This window comes from Amblyomma americanum, chromosome 1 (assembly GCF_052857255.1).
Source record: "Amblyomma americanum isolate KBUSLIRL-KWMA chromosome 1, ASM5285725v1, whole genome shotgun sequence".
Classification (NCBI taxonomy): domain Eukaryota; kingdom Metazoa; phylum Arthropoda; class Arachnida; order Ixodida; family Ixodidae; genus Amblyomma; species Amblyomma americanum.
The window spans coordinates 92,730,824-92,743,287 of record NC_135497.1 but is presented as its reverse complement, the minus strand read 5'-3'; the positions used below and the strand labels follow the sequence as shown (position 1 = coordinate 92,743,287).

The window sequence follows — 12,464 nt, the reverse complement described above, 5'->3', positions numbered from 1 at the left end:
TTCTTTCACACTCAGATAGTTATATCAAAAATGTTTTTTTTTGTTTAGTACACGTTTGGGCAACTGTACTTAACTCTGATCCTCTAGCAGTAGAGATCTCCTAAGTGTAATAGCTGTTTTTTTTGTATTAATGCTTTTTTTTACTGTACCACTTGTATAGTTCAAGTATGTACAGATGAATGTGTGGTCTGTGGCAGATTTTACAGTTGTACTGATCTCTGCAGCCTTCAGGATAGCCATAGTAGTGTGTAACTGGCATAGTTAGTAACTCGTGCTGCTAATATGATGATGCATGAACTGTTTGAGCATGGTAATAGCAGCAGCACTTACGTTTTTTGAAAACAATCTCTTGTCATCTATGAAACGCCTAAAGTATTTTAGCCCTGATAATATGTTCTAATAGCGTGACTACAAGTATAATAGCATGTGTGACCAATAGCAGCCACACTATGCTTGCTTGCTGACTTATGTTGTGTGTTTTTTACTTCAGCCTGTTTTTTTTAATGCCCCAAAACAAACTTGCAATGCTCTTGTTCTAAGTTAGAAAGTTATACATGTCATAGTAGACTTTGATCAATTCATTCTCACCCTTCTCCTTGAACCTATCCAAAGTCATGTCGCATGTTTTATCTCGTAGCATTTTTTTTGTCATGCCAGCAGAAATTTTAAATGAAGAATGTTGGTGCTGCTAGGCCTTTCATTTTCAGCTGCAGCACCATACCTTTCCTCATAAATTTATGATCACAAGTCTGCTGGAAAAAAATCTTCCTTCTCTTGGCATATGTATTCTTACCAATGCAATTTATCTGTCTTAATCTCTGGAAGAAATATTTATTAACCCATCAGGCATACACATTGATCTGAAAGCTTTTTGATTTGATTGTGATGTAATGGCTTTAGTACATTTTTTTCTCATGGTGTAATTATTGATTACCTGCTTGGTTGTTCATGTTATTGTTCACTTATTGACTATGAAGTATGTGTTTTACTACTGATATATTTTGACAATCAATATGCATCCCCACATAAATATATATTTTTTCTTTTCTCAGAACATGCCTGCTGAATGTTCCGAGATGGAGTCGCCTTCTGAGACACACACAAGTACAAAGCTTCTTGAACTCAAGGTAGTGCTATTGATTTTTTGTCAAGGTTGGATCCTATCCAAGTTCTGGATAAGCACCCGTCACACACTACTTTGAAAAGTTTCTTATAAAAAATGTCTCGGTATTTTTATTTCATATAACAGTAGAACCTCATAGGTACATTTTAAAAATGTCAGAAAAAGGCAAGCTATCCAGGAAAACATATCATTCAGAACCGCTAAGGTTTTTAAGTATGTGATAAGGATGACCTAGAGAGGCACTTGATTTGCTGAAAACACTGGTCAGTGCCTGTTGGAATAAGAACTGAAGATGTTTTTGAATGCTTGTAGACTTCTATTCACAAAGTGAAACAAACTTCTCAATGTATACACTACTCGGGCGATGTCAAGGTCGAAAGTGGATGGGGCCTCTTTATTGTCACTGTCATTGCTTTCAGGAGCAGGCACTCTGCAAGTTACTAGCACCATTTTCTTGTCTTCATGTCAGCTGACTATCACTGACTGTTGCTGCTTATGCTGCATGCCCCCTGGCTCGGCCCACTCGTGTGCTAAGTGTTAGCACACCTTCTGTTGGCCAGTGGAGACATTATACAGCCAGAACTTGATGAAATTGTCAATACGCTTAGCAAGAAATTTCATCATGTGGGAATGTATTAACCAAAAGGAAAACAGCGCAACTCATGAGACATTTTTATTGCTCGCTGTTTTGAGCATATGAACTGTGAAATCGTATGAACCAGGAATGTCTCAAAAAGTTTCTTTTCTCTTCTGAATGGTGTTCAAGCTCCTAAGTTGCTCACTGTGATTTCAGAGGACTGCCTTGTGTGTTAGTAAATTTAGTTGTTTGCAAAGACGAATCTTGTTTGGTTAATTAGTAACAAGCAGCTAACCTTGCCCAACTGAAGCTAGATGGCTCTGAACTTCCCTTTATCTTCAGGAGAGCCTGAATTCATTGAAGACAACGCATCCAAACAGCTTACTTTGGCGCCTGGCCCTTGCTGCAGCACATGTGTACCACGCTTGCGGTGGCATCGAAGCCCTTGCTCAGCTCTGGGTGAAAGTTATTGCTGAGATGCGCTACTACTGGGATAACAACCTTGCTCTTCCAAGGTGAGTTCCTTTTTAAATTTTGTTGCCATTCATTGTAACATACTGGAATGAAATAAATACCTTTAGTAGTGCCCATGCTTTACTGCTCACCACATCTGTGGCCACTTGCATCTATAAAGTAGTAGTTAATTGCCTACAAGATACTATATGTAGTGTATTTTTTGCTCTATAGCTGCACCTGTGTGTAAGTTATACCCCTCCCCCCTATAAACTGCAGTTTAAAAAAAAAAAAAATCACACTGTAGGACCAGTGTATAAGTACACTTGTTCATTCGGTCAGCGCTATAAAAACACAATGGAGGTCCCTTTGTCAGACAGTGCAATGAAAACACGCACTTGCGACAGCTGCCATGCACAGACGATTCTCGAGCCTTAGCCGGCACGCCTTCTTCCCAGAACCTGCCTTTTTTATAGGCTTCATCGGTTGGAGCGCTCATGTGGCTTTATAGCAGTTCCTGATAATTTTTTCCCCATGTTGAACTGCCTCCCTGCTGCCTCCGGTTTCCATTCCCTAATGCATATTCAGTGGTATGCAACTTCGTTTTTTTCATTGTACAGCAGACTCGTGATAATTCAAACCCAGGTAATTTGAATTGTTGGTTGATTCAAACAGATTTTAAAATTTTTGTTGGCTGGCTAAATTTTCAATGCATTTTAAAGCCGCTTAATTCGTACCAAGGATTTTCTTAATTTCACTCCTGGCCGCAAAAGAGTGGTGGCTCAGATACGTCAGGTTTGCAGCGTCGCATGGGCTGAAAATTCGGCCTGACCAACTGGTTAACTCGGATGTGGTCCTAATGGGCCCATGTCGATCGGAGTCGCCCCGTTGCCGCATAATTCCATTTTCTGGAAGACCAGCTGCGCGCTGATTCGGATGCTGATTGGCGCATCGCTGGTCTTTTTTTCTTTTGAGGCGCCTCGCTGTTCCGGCTTTTTCTTTTGAGGCGCCTCGCTGTTCCGGCGCAAATGTACATGTGTTCCCTCGCTTCCCTCTGCGTGTTCATGTGTGTGGAAAATGCGCGGTCATCATGAGCAGCTCTATGTGTGCAGACTCCACCGTTACTGTGCCGCATCTGTTATGGAGGCCACGGAAGGCCTTACTATTTTGGAGCAGTTCTGCTTTAATATTGCCGACAGTGGGCATGCAGTATTTCATGACGGAATTGTGAAATACTGTCATCGTTGCGCAGTTTTCTCTAAAGAGCAGACGACCATTGTTTATTTTTTTATCAGTAAAGTTTGTTGTAGTACGAAATTGTTTTCTAACAGGTTTTTTGACCTTCGGATAATTCGGACCTCTTTCTATTCCCTTGAAGTCCCAATTACAGTACACCCTACTACAGTAAACTCTGGATATAGTGAAGGGCAAATTCCATAGACGACTGTGCATTCTTTTTTTTTTTTTCGTTTACAGTAAAAATATTTTTACAAGAAAAAGCTAAGTAAAGAGCATGGCCGTGGCGACATACTTCCCACAGAATGATGAAATTGCGGCATGTGGGAAGTCGAGGATCACGATGCCAGTGTTCAGAGTCAAATGTATACCGAAGACGGTAAAACGATGTTTTTTTTAGATGGTTTCACCGCCAAGCTCAAGAGTGCGAGGAGAAGCCAACTTTGCAATGGCAAAGTGCATGGCACTCACAAAAAATACAAGAAAAATAAAGCTGGTTATGAGCATAGAAAGAAGGCGCGGCACAGTTCACTGAGAAACGAAAGCTAGTAAAAGTGCAATGATGAGTAGAGAAGGGAAGGAAAGGGCGAACGCTCATAGCACTGTCGCGGTGGCACTCCATGGTCGTTTTTGCCACGCTTGACTATGTCGTGCAGGGTTCTAACTGTTGCCTCTTAAATGACGCTGATGCTGCAGAAAACGGTGTAGTGTTCACTCAAAGCTTTTTTTTTTCATGGAATCAAACTGGCATTATATTCGTAGCCGCCTTCTATTCATGCAAATGCAGTACTTCCACAAGACGTAAATTGAAAACATGATAACATAAAATGTGATAACTGAAAATGAATAATTATCCCATAAAGGGTCAAAAGAGCAGGATGGAAGGTATTTCTGAGTGTTTCTTCTACTTTGTATTTAGTAAGTAGTCGGAGAGCATCGTCGGAACCATGCCATCATCAAGATTTTTGCTGGTCCGAATGACTTTACTATAGAGGGGTTCAGTAATGTGGTATTATGATTTTGGGAAACCAGTGCATTGTTGATACTTTTTATTCAAGCACACAACCAGCTAGAGACTGCTGGTTGAGTGAAGACATCAGGGCCTTTCACCCATATTTTATGTTGTGCTAAAGCATTTATCTGCAATTGCATAGTGAAATAGTTGTACCGCAGCGGTGGCCAAGTGGTTGAGCATCCGCCTCGTATGCGGGAGGTGCGGGGTTCGATCCCCAGTGCCTCCGGGTACCCACCGGTGATACAATGGGTACAAGCTTTCCCCTGGTCTGGTGCTCGGCTTATTTAGGGTGAAATGCTTGGGAAATGGGTCTTTGACCCCACCTTGAGAAAAAAAGAAAGAAAAAATACCTTGTGACATGGCGCTCTTTGGCCATAGCTGCCCTTGCGCCATAAAAATCCATAATCATCATCATGAAATAGTTGTAAAATACTATTTGTATGCACAGATGTTCATAAAGCAAATCACATTTAGTCTTGGATCATATTAAGGGGGGACGTGGTGTCTAAATCGCGAAAATCTTGTAAAAATTCAAGTTTTATAAAACAGCATATTCAGAATATGCGAGGTCTTTTCAAATGCACCCCAAAAAATTTCCACTGGAAACAGCCCCAAACTGACCCTAAAAAATGTCTTTGTGACAATGGGTCGCAAGAAAACTGATGTGACAATGGGTCGCAAGAAAACTGATGAAATCTCCGCGAAAATGTCAGATTTCTAAATGTGATACTTCTGCTTCCTTACTGCTGCCTGCGACACGTTTAATATCACTGGAAAGCATGTTCCACTGGAGTTCTCTTTCCGTTAGAACTGAGTGTCTATGGTAAAAAAAAGATGCAAAAACATTAAAAATGCAGCAGCTTCTAAAAAGCCACTGCCATGAGCGACCATGAACTGCTCATGCAACTTTAGCGCCAGCTTTCTTAAAAGTGTTTTTTCACCTGACTGCTCTGCTTGCAGAATTGTGTAGTACAACAATGACGTGATGGATTTTTATGACGTTTGCTGCATTGTATTTTCCTGATAAATTCATTATGCAGTGGCATTCCCACATTTCTGAATTCCTTACTTCTTTTTACTCTGCAATTACTTTGATGTGATGATAATCAGTGCTTTATACAAGCATGGGTAGAAGGTTCTGTGTAGAAAAAATCTAGGTTGTTAAAAATATTTGGAAAATCTCACTGCATGAACCATTCCTTTGGCTAGAAGTTAAGAGCAACTCTATCTAGGCCCATACTATGTTTTATTGTGACGCCAGGCTTTCTGCAAGTTTGGTATAGCAATGAAGCACATAAAGGTTCATAACGTCAAAATTACTTAAGATATATGAGTGAAAATTTGTATTTAATCATTTAGTGCACTTCCCAATAAGCGTGCTAAATTTCATCACTTTACGGGGAAAAAAAAATTCACCTCCTTAAGCCACGTCACCCCTAAGGTCCAGATAATTCAAACAAAAATCTCTGGTCGCTTGAAATTTTAATTAATGAGAGTCTGCAGTAGCTTGTTCGCGTTGCAGGCGCTGTCATGTTGACCAAGAACAACATGTGATGCACGCAAAACCAAACTGATGTACTTACTGTTAAAATCTGAGCTTTCAGTATGGCTGGACTGGCTGGAGTGGATGCGGCGGCAGCGTGAAGCGAATGCTTGCGCCACATTCAATCCAGTGGGAGTGAGATTATGTGAATTTGCCCATAAGATAACAATATAACGATAACTCAGTTTTTCCTCTTTTACACATTGATTTTCTTTTCAAACATCGTTAGTGGGCTCGACAAAAGATTCCAGACACTGGTGCATCATTTTTGCCATATAGAAGTCTCTAGTTATATAAGACATACTGAAAAAGAATGAAGAAAAAACTGCCACTTATACACTAAAAAATACGGTAGGTCTAAGATCCGTTTCTGTGTGTTCCTGTCATATTGCATATTATTATGAAATGAAACAGTAGTGCAAACTTGCCCAGTTCACCACTCTTCTGAATGCACACTTTCTTTATGAGTAACGGGACAGATTACCATTGCTTCATGTATGGGCCACAGTTTCAAAATTCACACCGAAATTTTAAAATAAAATGTGGCCCTTAACGAGTTTATATGGTAGTTAGTGCTTGCAATTTTCGGAAGACTTAGTCATGAGTATTAGCTCTTTACCTGCAATGGGAAAAATGGCAGTTTTTGTGGTTTTTCGTTAAATATTTTTGGCTCAAGAGCTGTCAGGTTTAAAATTTTAATGCAGACAAAAATCAAGCTAATTAAACACGCTTTTGAATAATAGAAGTGACTTTAAAATGTTTCATGTTTTACAAAAAAAAAATTTTAAAACACTGGCATATACATACTGTCTGCATCAACATCATCATCCTCCTGACTGCACCCACTGCAGGACAAAGGTCTCTCTTATATCCCTCCAATTAACCTTGCCCTTTGCAAGCCTCGGCCACCTTATCCCCGCAAACTTCTTAAGAAGGCTCACCAGCTAAGAGGCAACTCAGATTTATATTTTTTGTGTTGATAGGTGGCAGCACTTAAGTACAACAAGAAGGAGGTAACTTCTATTTCCCCTCCAGGTGTGTAAATTCCACCCCGGCACCTCCTTGACCACGACACAAAAGTATTAGTTCTGCAAACAAAAAGTAGGGCCCAGAACTTTCTGTGTATATGCTGCCAAAGCTGGGAGACCACAGCACAAAAGAATTAACCCCTCTTAAGGGGTGGTGGTCAGAGAATGGACCTTTTTTCAGTAACCCACCGCTCAGCTGCCACATAGAAAAAAAACGTTTTCCAGTTTGAGTCCCCTAAGCTCCCTCCCATCTTTTCTACGAAAATTCATTTACAATGGTAGGGTGGGGTATACAGCTTTGTAGTTAGAAGAAGTGTTGGTTTCCCCTAGCCAGAACAGATAAGTGTGAGTCATCTTTTGACACACCTTTGGCACACCTCCCCTTCAGCACTTCAGCCGGCTATTCCGTATTCCGCGTTTTCCTCCGTCCCCGCACACAATACAAGCCTGGCGACCGTGTATGAGCGTGGATGTCGATACGATGACGCGGCCTCAGTGAAAAGCTTTTTGCGCTCTTATTGTTTGCGCTGCCCGTGTTTATTTTGCATTGTCTTTGCTGTTGTTGACCTTACTTTTCGTTTAAGGGTCCGGCCAATGCTTCTTTGCGAGAGAAGTAATGCCGCGAAACAGTTGTACTGTTTGTTTGTTCGAGTTCAAAACCATTGGTGCACGGGTATATCACTTGTGTGGTTTACAAAAGCACTGAAATCGTCCTGTTGCTACTCGTAGTGACTTTGAACGCAAATTTCGTCATTGCATAAGTGACTTCCAACTGTTCTGGACAAAGTTGATATTAGTGGTTTATTTTTGGTTCAAATTGCAGTTTAATAGAAGAAAAGATGGGTGCTTACCACGCCAACCACGTGTGCTCTTTCTGTACATGAAAACGGCAGCACACCTGAATTTTCATGACGTCACGGGTTTGAAAGCGAAAATTCAATACCTACTATGGTTTCCGGGAAAGTCTTATTATGCGCTCTGCTTTTCTATGTTTTTATATATTTTATATATTATATACTTTTATCTATCATACATTTTATGTATGTATTTATATAGCGCCACTTTGAGCGTTTTTCTGATTGAAATATGCGACTTTTGGCAGCGTAGTGCAGGAGGTGCGACTAGGTGTGGCGCTCACCGAGGTGGCTCTAATTGGGAGAAGAAATACGGTTGGGAAACGCTTGACACATGCGAAACCGGTTCAGAAGCAAAACTGGATGATTTTGCCAGCCAGGCCGTGAACCTTTGACGTTGTTTACACCGTGGAGATGTCTATTCTGGAGTAGGGGGCTCGAAAACCTGCGAGCTCCTTTCTGCAGACAGGGTGCACCCACGCTTACCCGCGTACAGTGGACAGCCCCTGCACTGATAACGTGAACATTTTGGCAGAGGTATGCCTGGTCGGGAGGAGGATTAAAGAGAAAAGAGCGACACTCGACCAAAGATTTATTAGAGAACCAATGTTTTGATGCCGATCCGACGCATTCTGGATTCACTAGCTTGGAGCCAGAGGTGAACATTGGCTTCAACCGGTTCTCATGACGTCGCAGTTGCAGTGCAGCAGAGGCTGAGCAGGAAAAGGAAGGAGACGGTCTTTTCTCCCCTTGATGTGGGCTGTTGCACTGCCATAGATAGTTGTCCGCGAGTATAGCGTGAAATCGCAGGTGATTAAGAAGTACCTCAGTGAAAGGAAGTTAATCGCTACGTCATGACAATCAGTCTATGCCATTAGCCCTCTTTACATGAACCCGATAGCGTCGGGTCTATTCGGGGGTCGGGTTGAGCATGGTCAATCCAACTTGACCAGTGCATGTTGACAGGAACTCGATTTTAGCGATTCGAGACCGGTTCAACTGTAGCGACACCAAGCTTCCAGCAAGCAGCAGCAGCCTCTAAGATTGAGGCGCGCCATCGCTGTATCGAAGGTGCAACAGCGCACGTGAAAAGCAAGTTCGCATTTATACTCTCCCCTCCCACTAACCCTACTTTTCGAGTCGACAGCATTTGTAAGCACATCGGGTCAGGGTTGAGATAAGTCAGCCTACCCCTTGCGGCAGAGTTGACTGGACCTGACCCGTCGACTGCCGACTCGGCGCGCATTTACATAAACCCAGTACCGTTTTTCAGCCCAATAACTCAACAACCAGGCCGTGTTGGGTTCATGTAAGCGCCGCCATTGGCTCGAGGGCCTTCTATGAGGAATATTTGCAGCTGCATTCTTGACTTGCTTCACCACCTGGGTCACTGGGCCCCTGCACTGGGGAAGGAACAATGCTGTTCTCCCACACTTACCTGAATAGGGAGCCCCCTTCCTGTGTTTTGGCACTAACAATGCCTTATTGTGTGGCTGCCAGAGGGGAAAGGGGGGGGGGTACACTTTTGGGTGTGGCTTTGCATCCCACTTCCTTTCTACACCACAAGCTTGAGCAAAAAAGAAAAGCAGAAATCCTTTCTGAATACAGCCCAAGCAAGAAAAAAGGAAAGAAAGTGCTCAAGCTGGTCCAAGTTCTGAGTAAAAACCTGTGCGCAGGAACACATACAACCAATAGGTTGGTGGTAGAGCATAGTAGCGACAAAATATTTGGACGACAGATGGAGCCACGTCGCACTAGATAAATTTGGTGCAAATTTCAAGTCCCCGCAGAAAATATATACACAACTTTCAGAGCTTGTAAAACACAAACACTAAGCTCGATATGGATGAAATTGCGCCTTGACAATCAAGAAAAAAAAAGGGAGCAAATGTTTACTAAATTCTGATATTTGGCTTAGTTTTTTTATGAGATGATATGAAAGACCGACATATCTAAAAGTGAAATTTTTCTGGATATTTACCTCTGATTTGTAAAAAAATCAAACTTAAAAAATAGTATCTGTTTGCAACATTTCCTCTGTTCACTAAAGAAGAAAATGCTGCCACGGACCTCATGAAAATCGAGCCATTTTTTGGCACGCTACAGCTTCTGAAAGTTCCCATGTATTTCCTATGGACACTGCCACTGGTGAATGCTCTTAATCTCATCCGCCCACCTAACTTTCTGCCACCCCCTGCTACACTTGTCTTCTCTTGGTATTCAGTCCGTGACCCTTAACGATTATCAGTTATATTGCTTACACATTGTGTACCCTGCCCAGGCCCATTTTTTCTTTTGATTTTGACTGGAATGTCATTAACCTGCATTCGTTCCATTATCCACTCTATTCTGTTAGCGATTACCTTAGTTTTTTGTCATGTCCTTGAAGTTCTCTTTGCCTGTCCAATAGCAAGGCAAATACTTATCAAAAAATCAACACTCTATGAATCATAGGTGGAGGAGGCCATTCTCTCCGTCAACTTTGACGCTCAGCTGCTTTCACAGATGGTTAAAAAATCACATCACGCAGGGGAAAACATAATGAGTAAAACTGTAGGGAAAACTAAACTGCAGTATTTTAACTTCAAGCCAGATGGTGCGCCATGTCCAAACACGATTCAAAAGCTTTTTAAATCTGTGTTCACATCTATCGTTAGTGGGCTAACGATCATTAGTGTAAGCAGTAGGGAAAGAGTTATATGATGAATGTTGTAGCGTGTGAACTTGTATTATGAAGGCCCGATGTGACCATAAGAATTGTTTTATTTAGCAAGAAGGTTTTTCAGAGGATGCACTTCTCTCCATACTAAGTAGATGTCCTGGTATTTTGATTCTGGACTTAATTTGAACATGTGATGCCAAGACTGGAATGTAAAATAATACATATATGGATGTTCACTCTTGAGAATAATGATGCTGTAGTGTCCATGAGTGTTAAAAACTTAAAAATCCTTTCTTTAGTAAAGTTAATTTTGTACAAAGATGCTTTGTAAAACAGCACATATTTTTAGCCGAGCTTTATTCTTTGCAGTGTGTTGTTTGTTAACACATATCGATTATGTGCACTGAGTAAAGATCCTTTATTTGTAGGCGAGAGTGATTGATCAGTTTAAATTCTCAAGCATAGAAAGATGCACCCAGACGAGCGGATGAGACATGTGCTTATGGATATCAGTGCTTCCACCTATGGACAGAGTAATGCACATGCCTTTAGGGGTCTCGGTGGGATACAGTACAAAGATTCATCTGCTTTGATTAATGACAAACTATTGAATAATTGGACTGTATGGTAAACCAGAAGCTGTACCTGTGACTTTTTTCCTGCAAGGTTCTAGGAGCATGCTTTGATTGTCGGAAGCCATGAGTAAATTTCAGCAAATTGATTATGACAAAAAGCATCGGCACACTAACTGCGCTCACATTGTGGCAGTGGGAAGTTTGTCTGCTGAATCTTCATAAATTTCTGTTTTATGCAGACTAAGGTCATGAGGTGCTGTAGATCTATAAGACATTTTTCGTTCATATGAGTAACAAAAAGTGTTGCTGCTTATATTGTTTCAATGAGCATGTATGCATCAAAGCAATGCTATGGGTCACGAGGCATACCAAAGTGGAGGTGCTTGAGGTCAACTGTGATCGCTTGGGATTCTTTACGTACACAGAAATCTCAGTACACGAGTGTTTTAGTGCGCTAGCACTGAAACCCCCAATCTCGGATTTCGCCAATGTTTGTCTGTTCAGAGCCTCTTTCCATGACCTTGAAGTTGCTCGGGAAGAGCAGAGCACCCTGGGGTCTCGCAAGCCCCACCTGTGGCAGCACCTGCCTTTGAAGGGCAGTGGTGCATCACCTAACCGCTGCACGATTGCGCTTGGAGTGATTTGAGGACTCCCAGCGATCTATGAATGACAAATTCCACATATATGAGCATTAAGCCATTAATGGTATCCCATCATACCCTTAAGGCGAAGCTTAAGTCCGATTTCACCGAGCTTTGTCTGGAGCCTTCTTGATCTTGAACACCTAGTCTCAAACTGAAACCGAAGTGAAAACTGAAGTGCTAGTTCACCTAATTCGCATTTGGCCTAACCACGCTAAATTGGCCGCCGTTTTTTTTTTAATTTTGCCTCCATCTTAATACTGCCGCTGCAACCAGGATTAAATTTGTAAATGCAACAACCTCTGGCTTGACTGGTGAGTGTAAACACACTCACTAGCCAAATGCCATGATCACTGAGCCTCCACAGCAGGTACTACTTTTATGCAGAACTGTGCAGCTAGCTTTAGAGCCAATGTTTACAGCAGTAGCTTTTACTTAACTCTGGTAGCATTGCAACTACTTTAGTCAATACAAACAAGTATGCTTGGGCCAGCAAATGTTTGGATCAGCTAGCTAATATAAACCCGTCACTTCAAATAGTGCAAATACTAACAATCGAAAGGAAAGGCAGATGCAGGAGCTTTAAGGGACGGTGCCTGCGCTGGTCTTTTCCTTTTGTTATTGTTTGGATTGTAGAGGTTTTGGCTACGTGAATTTCATCTTTGACAAGGCAGCTGCCATTTGTTAAGTTTCAAATGGCAGAGCTACTTTTTCCGACATGCTGCTGGCTGCTAGTTGAATCTCGTGACTGACAATA

At 41.8% G+C, this 12,464-nt stretch overlaps 1 protein-coding gene across 1 annotated transcript in view; it reads left to right on the top strand.

Moving 5' to 3' along the window:
- Rab3GAP1 (RAB3 GTPase activating protein subunit 1) overlaps nucleotides 1–12,464 on the top strand; it is a 190,796-nt gene that overhangs the window by 39,237 nt on the left and 139,095 nt on the right. Inside the window, exons 15-16 of the mRNA XM_077646206.1 lie at nucleotides 1,053–1,127; nucleotides 2,043–2,215. Coding sequence (XP_077502332.1) covers nucleotides 1,053–1,127; nucleotides 2,043–2,215 — 248 coding nt within the window. The remainder of the gene's footprint in view (nucleotides 1–1,052; nucleotides 1,128–2,042; nucleotides 2,216–12,464) is intronic.